Source organism: Marmota marmota, unplaced genomic scaffold (genome assembly GCF_001458135.2).
Source record: "Marmota marmota marmota unplaced genomic scaffold, marMar, whole genome shotgun sequence".
Classification (NCBI taxonomy): domain Eukaryota; kingdom Metazoa; phylum Chordata; class Mammalia; order Rodentia; family Sciuridae; genus Marmota; species Marmota marmota.
The window spans coordinates 1195778-1210798 of record NW_026000253.1 but is presented as its reverse complement, the minus strand read 5'-3'; the positions used below and the strand labels follow the sequence as shown (position 1 = coordinate 1210798).

Sequence of the window (15021 nt, the reverse complement as noted above, 5' to 3'; positions counted from 1 at the left end):
GAGAGAGAGAGAGAATTTTAATATTTATTTTTTAGTTATCGGCGGACACAACTTCTTTCTTTTATGTGGTGCTGAGGATCGAACCCAGGCCGCACGCATGCCAGGCGAGCGCCCTACCGCTTGAGCCACATCCCCAGCCCCTGGCTTTGAACTCTTGATCCTCCTGCCTCAGGGACCTGAGACATTGATAATACAGGTGTGCACCACCATGCGCAGCTGGTTTGACTGTATTTTTTTTTGAGAGAGAGAGAGAGAGAGAGAGAGAGAGAGAGAGATTTTTTAAAATATTTATTTTCCAGTTTTCGGTGGACACAACATCTTTATTTTTATGTGGTGCTGAGAATTGAACCCAGCGCCCTGTGCATGCCAGGAAAGCGCATTACCGCTTGAGCCACATCCCCAGCCCTTGACTGTATTTTAAAAGACACAATTCCAGCCGGTTGTGGTGCCTCATGTCTGTAATCCCAGTGGCACAGGAGGCTGAGGCAGGAGGATCGCAAGTTCAAAGCCAGCCTCAGAAATGGTGAGGCACTCAGCAACTAAAGAAAATATAAAGCAGGGCTGGGATGTGCCTCAGTGGTTGAGTGCCCCTGGGTTCAATCCCCAGAACAACAACAACAAGAAAAAAAAAAACACAATTCCATAGCAGTATCTTTAGAATGAGAAGGGTTATTAACTGAATTGAGTTTAGATTCATTTTGGAGCCAAGTAATAACAAATGTCTGGTAGCTGGACATGGTGACACACACCTGTAATTTCAGCAATTCAGGAGGCTGAGGCAGGAAGACTATATATTCATGGTCAATTTGGGCAATTTAGTGAGACCTTGTCTCAAAATAGAAAATAATAAGGCCTTAGGGGTGAATCTTATTGGTAGAGTGCCCCTGGGTGCAACCCCCAATATTGTAAAAGAAAAAAAATCGGCTGGTGACCAGTCCATCTTCCTTACTAGATAGAGGCTCTGTAAGGCTGCTGTTCTTCCTATGTTATTTAGCACAGGGCTGAACTCTGTGCCTGGGAATAATTGTCACTCAAGATATTTGTTGATGCCTGGAGTGGTGTTGCACATCTGTAATTCCAGTGATGAAGGAGGCTGAAGCAGGAGAATAACAAGTTCCAGGACAGTCTCAGCACTTTGGCAAGACTCTGTATCAAAATTAAAATAAAAAGGGCCAGGCATCCCACCTATAATCTCAGCTACTTGGGAGGCTAAGGTGGGAGCATTGCAAGTTCAAAGTCAGTCTCAGCAATTTAGCATGGCCCAAGCAAATTAGTAAGACCATATCTCAAAAAAAAAAAAAAAAATTAAAGAGGGCTGGTGATGTAGCTCAGTGGTAAAGCATCCCTGTGTTCAATTCCCAGTACCAATAATAATAATAATAATAATAATACATTTAAAAATAATTAAAAAATCATTAACGCCAGTCATGGTGGTGTACACCTGTAATCCTAGTGACTCAGGAGGCCATGGCAGGAGGATTGCAAGTTCAATGCCAGCCTCAGCAACTTAGTAAGACCCTGTCTCAAAATAAAAGGGGCTGGCTATATGGCTCAGTGGTTAAGCATCCTGGGTTCAATCTCTGATGCCAACATATAAATAAACAAATGAATAAATGAATGAATAATAAAAGGACTGGGGATGTAGCTTAATAATAAAGCACCCTGGGTTCTATTGACAGTAACACACAAACACTTACTCATTACTTCATAAAAATATGAAATGATGGATCTGGGGCTATAGCTTAGTGGCAGAGCTCTTACCTAGCACATGTGAGGGACTGGGTTTGATCCTCAGCACCATATATAAGTAAGTAAAAAAATAATAAAGGCCCACTGATGACAAAAAAAATACTTAAAAAATATGAACTGGGGGCTGGGGATGTGGCTCAATCAGTAGCGCGCTTGCATGGCATGCGTGCGGCCCGGGTTCAATTCTCAGCACCACATACAAAGATGTTGTGTTCGCTGAAAACTGAAATAAATAAATAAATAAAAATGTTTAAAAAAATATATATGAACTGTAGGGGCTGGGGCTCTGGTTCAGCAGTAGTGCACTTGCCTGCCATGTGTGAGGCACTAGGTTCGATTCTTAGCACCATGTATAAATAANAGAGAGAGAGAGAGAGAGAGAGAGAGAGAGAGAGAGAGAGAGAGAGTATATGTGGGCAGTAGATGCTCTATCACTGAGCCACATCACCACCGCCTTTACAAAAATTTAAACAGGGTCCTGTTAAGTTACCCAGTCTGGTCTCTTAACTTGGTGATCCTCCCAGCAAAGCCTCCAGTTTCTGGGATTACAAGCATGCACAAGTGTTCTGTGAGATTTATGGTTTGAGACAATCAATTACCCACTGTGCGTGTCCCACCAGCAGATCCAAATAGTATTTTTTTTAATATTTATTTTTCAGTTTTCGGTGGTCACCTTTATTTTATTTTATGTGGTGCTGAGGATCGAACCCAGCACCCCACGCATGCCAGGCGAGCTCGTTACCACTTGAGCCACATCCCCAGCCCCAAATAGTATTGTTTTGAGAGACTGAAAAATAAATGGATTTAAGAAGGTTTGGATTCATTCTGGCAACAGAAACATACTGGGCTTGTTAAGAGGTTAAGATGGAAACGCCCAGCTCACCAGGTGTCACATCCTGATGTGTAGTGTCACTAAGTTCCAACCCTAAGCACCCTCCTCTGCTACTTTACAGGTGAATAGTGCGATACAATGAGGCACCGTTGGAAGGCTAACTCCTGACGTACCAGCATTAAGGAGTGATGGAACCACCACCTTGCCCCAATCAGTGACTAATCGGAGTTGGGGGGGGGGCAAGAATGCAGGTGGGGCTTTATGCGCAGCAATTCGTTCATCCACCAATCAGAGCCCGCAGAGGTCCAGCTCCTGAGCCAATTGCCTGCTAGGGTGCGTTGAGAGCTGGTTCAAAATTAAAAGAAAATAGAGGAGGGGTGAGGTAATAAAACGGCCATTGTGAGAGAGGCTGAGGGCTGACCGAAGAGTGAGATCCGTCCAAAGTGAGTGTTAGTAGGCAGGACAGGACCCGACCTTGCGACAAGCAGGCCCGTCCCTATACATGAACGAGATATTCCTTCACTGTATTCCATACTCCTTCCCCACAAACAAAATGGTACATTGCAAGATGGCCGACCCTTGGTAGTGGTATGCTCCATCGTGCGTTCTTCCCCACGCCTGGCGTGGTTCATTCCAGGTTGCCACTCCTGAGGTCACACAGACTGGGGAATGTACTCACACGGGGATTTGGACACGGCCACCGTCACATACTTGGGGGTGGACATTTCTGAGGGCACACAGATTGAGATGTGACTATTTTCCTGACGCTACAAAAATTGGTACACGGAGAGTTGGTTGGACCTGAAAGTCGGATGGAGGAATGTGCGGAGGGGATTGAGTGGGTGGGAGAGTGCTGGGCAAAACGGATATTTCTTTTATTCATTTTACTCAGCTCTTTTGTTAACAACAACAAAAGCATTATTATACCTTATCAAACTTGGTCCTAATTGCTTTACACGAATGATCTCAGTCATAACAACCATAACTACTATTATTATCTTCACTTCGTGGGTGAAAAGACTGAGGCATTCAAAATTACCAGCAGGTACACAGCTGAGATGAGTTAGGCTGGAGGGCTTCAGATTCTAGTTTTAACCACTTGGCCAGCGCTTTTTTTCTCCACTAGTTTTGAGGCTCAAACCCAGGGCCACACACATACCAGGCAAGTGTTCTAATACATACTGTGTCACTGTGCTATACTCCCAATACTCCGAGGCAATCCTTTTTTCCATTTTTTTTTTTTTTGGTTGTTTTTATTTTGAGACAGGGTCTTACCCAGTTGCTGAGGCTGATTTTCAATTGGGATCCTGCCTCAGCCTCCTGAGTTGCTGAGAGTACAGGCATGTGCCCATTCTTTTTTTTTTTTTCTAACCTTTATTTATTTATTTTTATATGGTGCTGAGGATCGAACCCAGCGACTTGCACATGCTAAGCCAGCACTCTACCGCTGAGCCACAACCTCAGCCCCACGTGCCCATTCTTACCTTTTAAAATTTTTTTTAAAAATTTTCATATTTATTTTTTAGTTGTAGTTGGAGACAACACCCGTATTTCACTTGTTTTTTTATGTGGTGCTGAGGATCGGACCCAGGGTCTCGCAAGTGCGAGGCGAGGGCTCTACTGCTGAGTCACAACCCCAGCCCCACATTCTTACCTTTATAGATGTCTCTGCTTTTCTGTGCAGACCCAGTCCTCACCTACCCCCACCAGGACTGAGAGATCCATCTGTCCATAGCTTCAGTGAACAGTATGGACAACTCTATGGGAGGAGGCTGGACCTCTGGCACTCATGAGTTGTTTTTTCTCCTTTTCCTCTGGCAGGGGGAGTGAAGAAAGGACAGGGAAGCCTTGTTGGAAGAGGACAATAAACCATAGCATAGATACCTAGACTGTACAGTTTTCTCCTCATTGCATGCAGGGTCTTGTTCTAGGTGGTGGGGATACTGCAGTGAACAAGACAGAGAGGGTTCTGTTCCTGCCTGCCCTGGAGGTGTGTTTTGGGATTCCTGATAGGCAGATTCTGGTTTTCACCATGATGATGCTTTGGCATTCAATGGGCTTGGGCCTGATTTTGGCAGCAGCCTCACACAAGAATGGTAACATACGTGAATGTCACTTCAGGATGATAAAAAGAGGCCTCCAAAAATGTTTCTTATTAAAAGTAAGCACTTCAGGCTGGGGTTGTGGCTCAGTGGTTGAGAGCTTGCCTAGGATGGTGAGGTACTGGGTTTGATCCCCGGCACTCCATAAGAAAAATAAAATAAAATAAAGATATTGTGTCCATCTAAAACTAAAAAGAATTTTTTTAAAAATGTAAGCACTGGGTCTGAGGGGTTGGAAATGATGCTCCCTTAGGTTGTTCCTGTCTACAGGAGGTACCCCACAGTTGTGGATACCAAGGGCCAGGAGTGGCAGGAAGGTAAGGGGAGGAGGATGGTGTGGTAATGTAAATTTTGCCATCTTAGCCTCAGTTTGGTCTTAAAGAACAGCAGCTGAACTCTCCCCATGCCAAGGTCTTCATCATGTAATGGGGATCAAAGTGTGGAAGACCCCCATATCATATTACCTATTCAGAGCTTGAGATGTGGGGATCAATATCTTGTAAGCAATATCTTTCCAAAATACAGTGGTTACTAGCTGGTCATGGTGGCACATACCTGTAATCCTAACTATTTGGGAGGGTGAGACAGAAGGATTGCCCATTAAGATGGGCAACTTAGCGAGAATCTGTCTCAAAAAGTAAAAATATCTGGGCATGTAGCTCAGTGGTAGAACCCTCTGAGTTCAACTACCAATAACACAAAAAAGTGTGTGTGTGTGTATTGTGGTCTCTTGGTACCTGTGGGGGATTAGTCACAGGCACCCTCTCCCTTGGATACCAATATCCTGGGATGCTCAAGTATATTTTGTAAAATGGTATAGTGTTTGCATATAACCTATACATATCCTCCATATACTATAAATCCCCTTTAGGTTACTTATAATGCCTAACACAACGTAAATGCTATGTAAATAGTTGTTACATTATATTGTTTAAGAAATAGGGGCAAGAAAAATAGTCTGTGTATGTTCAGTACAAACGCTGTTTATTTCCAAAATATCTTTTGATTCTTGGTTGCTTAAATCCATGGATATGGAAGGAGGACTGTAAAACAAAATACGCACAAGCCGACTCAAAGGACCTTTAGCAACCAGTTTTTCTGCACCATAAACAAAAGGCAGATTTGACAAGCCTCCTTACTTTGTGCAAACATCTCTGAAGGTAACAAGTCCTGTCCTCAATATGAGGGATCAGGCCTCCTCTCAAGGGGAAACATTGAAAGCTCAATGATCTTTCAGGGAAACCAGGTATTCTGCCTAGGGCTAGGTGTTCAAAAGGGCTATACTCACAAACTTTAGAGCTCATTTTCAATTGTGGGTTCAGTAGAAACACTAATTCCATGAAATCTGAAGCTGATAAAAATCTGTTTTATTTTAGTATTCTGGCCCATGAAAGAGATGGAGAGAATGTCTGAAATGGCTCGTCAGACCACGTTACAGGGCAGACACAGAGGACCAGTGCCATTTATTCCCCAGGGAGCTTCTGCTCCTCCTGAGATGAATGGTTACCAAGATTGGTTTATTATGATTTCAAGAGGGGAGGAAGAAGACATTTTGTTTGGGTGAAGCACATCATATAGGAAAGTAATTATCGGACATGTCATGGTGGGAACCCTCCTCCCCTAAGATTAAATGTACATATGCCTAGAGTCCAAGCTACTAAGACTGAGGTAGGGGGGACTGTTTAAGACCAGGACCTTGGGACAACCTGGGCAACATGGCTAGACTGTCTCCAAAAACAAAATAAAAAAATTAAGTCAGCTTGGAATTCTGTGGACATTGTGTACAATCCCAATTAGGAATGGAGAAGAGGTGAGGGTTACTTCCCACTGTCTGCCTGTTTGGTCAATCCTGAAAACAGATGAATTCTTGAACTAATTAGGGATGACATATTAAATTGGTCTGTAACAACTATTTCATGCCATGGCTACTATATTGGAAGATTTTTAAAAATCATCCCTACTAGGCACATGACCATTTTTTCTATACCTGTTCATTTTGGCTATGAACTCCAGTTTGTCTTTGCTCAGCAGGGACCGAAATTTATCGCTGACTTCCAACTTGAAAACCTCCTGTCTCAATCTCTGGAGTAGCTGGGAATATAAGGTGTGTGCCCCTGCACCAGGATAGTAATTTACATTATGCTTTATACTGTCATTTGCAGTGCTGGGGATGGAACCCAGGATCTTATGAATCCCAGTCCAGAAGCTACCACTGAGCTACACCCCAGCCTCAATTTATCTTTATTATCCATTCTAGGCTGAGTGTTCGTATGATACTCAGACAACCACCTTCTGCCTATCATTTGTTTTCACCAGTGGCCTAGATCTAAGTCAAATACAAGTTATCACAATAATTATTTAACAATTAGGGATGATTTAGAAACAATTGTTTCTAAAACTGTGATGTCTCTGGCTGATTTGTGTATCTCAGGTGATCAAACAGGTTCAGGATTCTCTGACAATAACTTTTCTTCATTGTGGTGCTGGGGAACAAATTAAGGTTCTCACACATGCTATCTATGCAAGTGCTCCCTGACTGAGTCAGACCCCCAGCCGTTTTTATTTCTGAAACAAGTTCTTGCTAAATTGCCAGGCTAGCCTCTAACTTGCAATCCTCCTGCTTCAGCCTCTGGAGTAGCTGGAGTTACAGGCATGTGCTACTTGGCCCCACTAACAATAGCCTTTTGAGAACATAATTACCTGGAAGAAGCAAAGAAATTTTACCTGAGTCAAGCAACACTTTTTACCACCAGGCAAAAGGTTTGGGACTAAAATAGGGGCCCATTAGTGAACTGGCTCCTTTATAAATTAGAACTCACAATTCCATCTGTAGATAGAAGCCTCCCTTCTTCTTGACTTGCATCAACAATTTGTTCACATATTATATGAATACAGGGGCTGGGGCTGGAGCTCATCGGTAGAGCACCTGCCTAGCACGTGTGAGGCACTGGGTTTGATCCTCAGCACCACATAAAAATAAATAAATAAAAATAAAGATATTGTGTCCAACTACAATTAAAAAATATTTAAAAAAATAATATGAAAACACACACACATACACACACAATTTGCTGAGGATAGTTTCTGGGAATCTGTCTTGACCGTGAGTCAAACAGAACCCACTGCTATAGTTCTCAGTGTTATTAGTTGGTTTATCTCCACTATGATGAAATACCTGAGATAAGTAACTTTTTACAAGGAAAGGTTTATTTTGGCTATAAGTTTTGAAGGTTCCAATCCATAACTGACTGGCCTCATTGCATTGGGCCTGTGGCAAAGCGCGTATCATGGGGGGTTATATAGTGGAGCAAAAGTACTTACCTCATGAACCAAGAACAAAAGTGAGAAAACGGGAGCCCAGAGTCCCACAATCCCCTACAAGGGCATGCCCCCAATAATTCAAGGACTTCCCACGAGGCCTCAACTCTTAAAAGTCCAGAGCACCTCCCAATAGTGCCACCCCAAGGACAAGGCCTTTGACACATGGACTGTTGGGGGACATTTGACTTCTAAACTGTAGCACTCAGGAAGTTCTTCAGAAGTTCTTCAGTAGCATTATAGATTCCATAGTGTCTGTCAGGGATGGACTTCATAATTTCTATATGCTAAGAATGAATTCATGATTATCTGGGTCATTTAACTTGTTTAGTATAGCCTGAGCAGGGAGGTTAGGCTGGGAAATGAAATGGTTCCTACCTCAGCAAGGGTCCCACCTCACTTCCAAATTATAATTTCATCTACTAAATATTTAAAATGGTTTTTATTATTTACTCAATTCTGGTAAATATTGGGTTTGTTTCCAGTTTCTTTTCTGGTCCATTCATCCATTCCCCTGTCCCTGCCCTGCAGGACTGCACTGCAAGGGAGAATGGAGCAATTATCTTCTTGTATTCCTGAAGGCAACTTTGTCAGACAGTACAAAACTGGCAACAGCCTATGGGATGGTAGTGGTCCCATGGGTCAGTCTTCATCTGAGTCACTTGGGCCCATGTATTGGCAGACAGCATCATAGTGAAGCTCTACCAACTGCTTATCTCGCCGCAGTTGCACCAAAGCCCGGCTCTTTGCTCTGTCTCGGCTCAGCAGGTGTCCCACCTGGAGCAGGTGTGAGATGAAGTTAGCAAGGCCAGCCCAGACCCTGGAACACCCTTTGAATGATCCCACTTCCAGTTTTGGGACTTACTCTTCCAGCCTGTGGCCCCAGTACCACCATCACACGGTTGCCCTCTACCTTGGGAACCAGGGTCTCCAGCATGTCTTCCCTCAGGCCTGCAAATGGGGGGAGAGGGGAGTGAGGCCTGCAGCAAGGGCCAGCCTAGCCAGGTCTCCCAGAAGGGCCTTTTACATATTCCCTAGAGCCACTTTACATCCTGTTGACAGATAAGGTGCCACCAAACCCACTGAACAAGTGAGGAAGCCTAGGGAGCAATTCATAGAAATAATTGTAAAAAGGCTGGGTGCAGTGTGCATGCCTGCAATCCTAGTGACTCCAGAGGCTGAGGCAGGGGATCACAAGTCCAAGGCTAGCCTCAAAAAAAACAAAACAAAACAAAACAAAAAAAAAAACAAACATATAGAAAGAGCTGAGGATGTAGTTCAGTGGCAAAGTATCTCTGGTTTCTCCTATGTTCATATATGTATACACGACCAGTGTAACTCCACATCATGATCAACCACAAGAATGGGATCCAAAATTAGAATAAGTTGTACTCCATATATGTATAATATATCAAAATACATTCTACTGTCATATATATCTAAAAGGAACAAATTTAAAAAAAAAATTTTAAATCTCTGTTTTCGATCTCTAGTACCAAAAAAGAAAAAAGAAATAACCGTAAAAAAAGGAGCATTAATATACAGTATGTTTGTTTGTTTAGTACTAGGGGTGAACCCCAGGTCTACATCACCAATCCTTATTTAAAAATTTCATTTTGGGGTTGGGAATATAGCTCAGTTGGTACTAAGTTGCTAGCCACAGCCCTGACCCTGGAACCTACCTTTGTCTATGCTGTGTGTGTGTGTGTGTGTGTGTGTGTGTGTGTGTGTTGCTAGGGGTGGAACCCAGAACCTTGCACATCCCATGCCTGGGCAAGATTCTTGGCCTCAGACATTCAACCTCCAGGATGTAAATGCCCCAGCTACCATAGCTCAGACTCACCTTCTAGGATTCGGCCTTCATCTGTCCGACACACACAGGTGTCTGGGCTCAAGACATCTTCAATTGTCATCTAGGAGATGGGTGAAGAAAATGAAAGATGTTTAGAGAGGTAAGGGGCCCAGTCCCTGGGTAAGGAAGGGTTCCTAAATCTGTGGTCTTTGCACCTTGGTGTTGTAATACTGGCCACCCTTGTGTAGCTTGTCCACAAACCGCACACGCAGGTCCCTGTGTAACCAGTGCTGGGTCATGGGGGTTGCTTTCTTATTCTTGGCTGCAGGCCCATCATTCCTGTGGAGAGAGGGCCAGCACCAGCATTAGATCTTTATCACACACATGTTCCAGACACCCTACCTTTGTCTATGCTGTGAAACCCACTCATACTGCTGTTGCTAGTTACATCTCTGCACCCTCCTTGCACCAGAAGCCCTCTCTCTGTGCTCAAGCCTCCCCACAACCCTGTCTTCTTCCTCCTCCCCAGATGCCCAGAGTCTCACCGGTCTGGAGGGTGTTTCCGCTTCCTCTCTGAGTCTTCCCAGCGGACATGGAGGTCTTGATTCTGGAGGGCCTTCCGTGATGAGCCTGTTCCATTCTGTTGTCCCAGTGAAGTTCTGCTCACCTGGCCTGTTCAAGGGGGTGAAGGGAAAGCCAGAAAGAACCTCACTGTCTCACTTTTTTTTTTGCTGGTAGTGGGGAATGAACCTCTGGGTGCTTAACCACTAAGCTACATCTCCCATCCTTTAAAAAACATTTTTTTTTGAGACAGGGTCTTGCTAAGTTGCTAAGGCTGGTCTTGAACTTGTGATCCTCCTGCCTCAGCCTCTTGAGAAGCTGGGATTATAAATGTAAACCACTGCACCCAGCTCTTACTGCCCTTTCCAAGGCCACATTTTACCCTAAGGCCATCTCCCACCTGCCAAAGCACCCCTCTCCCCATTGTGCCTTTGCCGGGGCTATTAAGAATGCTTTTCCCCTTGTGCTGCACGGTTTTGGCCTCCTTCAGGAAGCTTTTCTTAATCACTCAGCCCATGCCAAGTATTCACCAGAAGTAGCCACCTAGTGTGCACTACAGAACCCTGGAGAGCTATCATCATCCATCTGCCAAATCCCTCCTACTGTCATGCCTTTACCTGGACTACTCTGCCAGCCTCCTTTTGGTTACACCCTAACTGTAGGTCTCCCTTCCTAGCAAAAGACAGTGACATCATCCCCGATAGACAAGGACCTCCAGAGAGTAGGAATTATTTTCCACACCCATTTCTTTCCCCTTAAAGAGAGGCCAAAGACCTAGGGGTACTAGATCAATCTTTCTTCAATCTCACTGAATAAACTGGGCTGGGGTGTCACTCAGTGGTAGAATGCCTGCTTAGTATGTAGGAGGCCCTGGATACTAGCACCAACAAACAAAAATATGAATAAACTCTTCATGTTCTGACCTCTGACCAGAAGTAAAACCAGCCAGGCAGACCACTGCCCATGGCCTCTGCAGATCAAAAACCCACCCCACAAGACAGGCCTTGCTGACCTCCAGTGTTCCTCCAAATCCCCCATCTATGAAAGTGACTCACTCACCAATATGCAGGGAGTTTCTGTCAAACTCTTGCTGGGAAACAGGTCGCAGACAGTACTCACTAACAGTCACCATGCGGCTGCCCACAGCTAGACGGACCATGGCCCGCACATTGTCAGGATCTAGGCCTTCCACCTAGAGTCAGGGGAGAGAGAAGTCAGAGAGGGGTTAAATGGACCCCATCCACCTAGGACCAAGTTGTCCACCCCTTACTTCCAATAGGCTTGAGTCCTGTGTGTCTCTCCCACCAGGCTATGACCTATGAGGGCTGAGAACAGGTCTGGTTCCTCTGTCTCTTCTACTAATCTATGATCCCTAAGAACTGGGACCAGGCTGCGTTCCTCTGTCTGTCTCAGCAGACTGTTCAGCTCAAATATTCTTTAAGCATTTAATCCTCAAGTACCCTGTGGCATTTGACATTTCTCTTTTCTTTGGCTAGGAACTGAGACTCATAAAAACCCATCAAATGGTCCTGAGTTACCTAGTGAGGCAGTGGGTCAAGCAGGCCTGAAAGACTAGGACTCTGAGCCTTTCTACTCCAAACCCAATTATTTATTTATTTTTGGTCAGGCACATAACCACAGGGCCATATCCCAAGGCCCTTTTTAATATTTTTTATTTAGAGATAGGGTCTCACTAAGTTGCTTAGGGCCTTGCTAAATTGCTGAGACTGGCTTTGAACTCGTGATCCTCCTGCCTTCTGCCTCCCGAGCTGATGTGATTACAGGCGGGCACCACTGCTTCCAGCGCCAAACCTAATTCTTCCTCCCTTTGGCCTTCAAATCCATCTTCCCTGCTTGAGCTCCAGGGATATCTTGGTTACTTACCTTTCCATAGAGGCCTCGGTGAGGGCCAGAAAGAACCATCACTGCTCCTCCAGGCACGAGCCCTTGAGGCTGGTCTTCCTTATCTTTTTCTTGCTCCCCATCTGGCCTCAGTAGGGTGTCAGAGCCAGTGGAGGCCAAGGCCTGGGCCTCAGTCAAGTTTGCACCCAGCCCTAACCCCTTGGGCCTCAGTGAATTGACACGGGGCTTCACTACTCTGTAGAAAGGAATATGGGGTTGTGGAAAGATGCAGTAGTCTTTAGTGCCTCATTCTACCCCCCATCATCCAAACCCACCCCATCAATATTATCAACAATATCATTTCCAACCTCACATTAGGACTGGAGATTTGTGGTACCACGGTCTTGCACATGCTAGGCAAGTGCTCTAATCCTAAGCTATATCCTCAGCCCTTATCTTTATTTATTTATTTATTGGGTACCAGGGATTGAACTCAGGGGCACTTAACCACTGAACCACATCCCCAGTCCTATTTTCTATTTCATTTAGAGACAGGGTCTCATCGGGTTGCTTAGTGCCTCGCTTTTGCTGAGGCTGCTTTTGAACTCATGATCCTCCTGTCTCAGCCTCCCAAGCTGCTGGGATTACAGGTGTATGCCAGCGCCGCCCGGTCTTATCTTTATTTGTTTTTATTTACTGATACTAGAGATTGATCCCAGTGCCTCATGCATGCCAGGAAAGTGCTCTACTACTGAGCTACACCCCCAGCTTTAGGAATTCTTTTCAGGTTTTTAAAATAACTTTTATTTTTTAAAAGTTAATGTGTATTACAGGACCTAGGAATTTTTTGACAAATAAAAATAGCAATTCTTTTTTTTCTTTTTTGTGGTGCTAGGGATTGAATTCAGTGCCTCACACATGTTAAGCACATGCTGTATCACTGAAATACACCCCTAGCACTCAAAAGGCATTTTTATTTGGTTCAACCTAATAACACAGTGCATACACTATCTATTACCTAATATTTATAGTGAGGTCTAAGCCAGGTCCTTGTAACCAAATACACTAATAGTTCTACAGAAGAATCATAAGAATATGAATACCAAGCAGGGGAAATAGGCTTATCAAATGTTCAACACTAATTCCAGTCATTTGGCTGCCAAATGGGGGTTTATGGAAAAAAAAATGTTTGGTTTTCAGGATTCTTTGGAATTTGCAATTACAAAGAAGGGATTATAAATATGCGTGATAGTATCAAATATTTAGTCTATGCTTACTGTGGGCCATGGCCCACTGTACATGCTTTATGAATATAATTTCATCTAACTCTCAAAATGGACTTGTGGGGCTGTGGATATAGTTCAGTTGGTAGAGTGCTTGCCTTGCATGCACAAGGCCCTGGGTTCAATCCCCAATACCACAAACAAACAAACAAACAAAAACCAGACTGTAAAGTCAGTACTATATTACCCCACTTTTCAGATGAGGAAACTGATCCTCAGAAGTGAATTTTACATAATTAGGATCTACTTGTGGAGTTTTAAAGGGAAATAGGAAACTGAAAGAGTAGAAGGGACTACTTAGAACTAGTCAGAGTGATAATGTATCCTCTTTCACTGTCTGGATAGTTCTGGATTGGCAGAAACTTTGGGGATCTTGTTCACAGTCCATCCATCAATCCCCTCCCCACTACTCCATAACTCACTGATTGAAAGTTCGGCCGATGCCCTCACCAGGTTTCCAGCCCATGCCCCGCAGCATGGCCAGCCCATAGGCCTCGACAGGGACTGCGTCATAATCAGCTTCCTCTGGCACCTGTATATTCAGACAAAGGAAGGATATCAGGCTTTGTTTATGGAGGGCCATCTGCTGGAAATGTACTTGCTGTCATCCACTGGGTGACCCTCTATGCTTCTAGCTCTTGACCAGTTATCTCAGGGCAGAGGTTTTTTTTGTTTTGTTTTGTACCAGGGATTGAAGCCAGGTGCACTTAACCACTGAGCCACATCCCTAGCTCTGTTTTTTTTTTTGTACTGGGAATTGAACCCAGGGCCACTCAACCACTGAGTCACATCCCCAGCCCTTTTCTGTATTTTTTAACACATATTTTTTAGTTGTAGGTGGACACAATACCTTTATTTTATTTTTATGTGGTACTGAGGATTGAACCCAGTGCCTCATGCATGCCAGGCGAGTGCTCTACCGCTGAGTCCCAGCCCCAGCCCCCTAGCTCTTTTTTATATTTTATTGAGAGACAGGGTCTTGCTGAGTTACTTCATGCCTCACTAAATTGCTAAGGCTGGCTTTGAACTTGCAATCCTCCTGCCTCAGCCTCCTGGGCCGCTGGGATTACAGGCATGTGCCACCACACCTGGCATCAGGGCAGAATTTTTATTTCCTCTCACTTTACTCCTCCTCTGTTTCAGTCCTTCAACAAATATTTGCAAAACACCTATTCTGTGGCAAGTACTAATCTTCTTGGCAAGTACTGAGAGGAAGCAGTGAAAAAAAACAGAAAAAAAATCTCTGCTTTTGTGGGACTTATGTTCTAGTTGTCAAGACATACAATAAGTCAAATCCAGAAAGCATGATACATTAGGTAATAATAATTTGGGGGGGAGGTACTGGGGATTGAACCTAGGAGTATTTTACCACTAAGCCACATCTCCAGCTCTATTTTTTGAGGCAGAGTCTCACTAACTTGCTAAAGCTGGCCTTGAACTTGCAATCTTCCGGCCTCAGCTTCCTGAGTCACTGGAATTATAGACCTGTGTCAATTATCCTGGCTTATTATTAGATGGCGAATTTTTTTTTTTTTTTTTTAA

At 44.1% G+C, this 15021-nt stretch overlaps 1 protein-coding gene across 2 annotated transcripts in view; it reads right to left on the bottom strand.

Moving 5' to 3' along the window:
- Positions 1-7868: 7868 nt before the first annotated feature.
- The window catches only part of Gpkow (G-patch domain and KOW motifs), an 18941-nt gene continuing 11788 nt past the window's right edge, over positions 7869-15021 (bottom strand). For both annotated transcript variants that reach the window (XM_015506500.2, XM_048796624.1), the window contains 8 exons: positions 13902-14011; positions 12239-12452; positions 11414-11546; positions 10339-10465; positions 10009-10132; positions 9845-9914; positions 8867-8952; positions 7869-8778 (listed from right to left, as the gene is read on the bottom strand). In XM_015506500.2, coding sequence (XP_015361986.1) covers positions 8644-8778; positions 8867-8952; positions 9845-9914; positions 10009-10132; positions 10339-10465; positions 11414-11546; positions 12239-12452; positions 13902-14011 — 999 coding nt within the window. In that variant the 3' untranslated portion in view covers positions 7869-8643. The remainder of the gene's footprint in view (positions 8779-8866; positions 8953-9844; positions 9915-10008; positions 10133-10338; positions 10466-11413; positions 11547-12238; positions 12453-13901; positions 14012-15021) is intronic.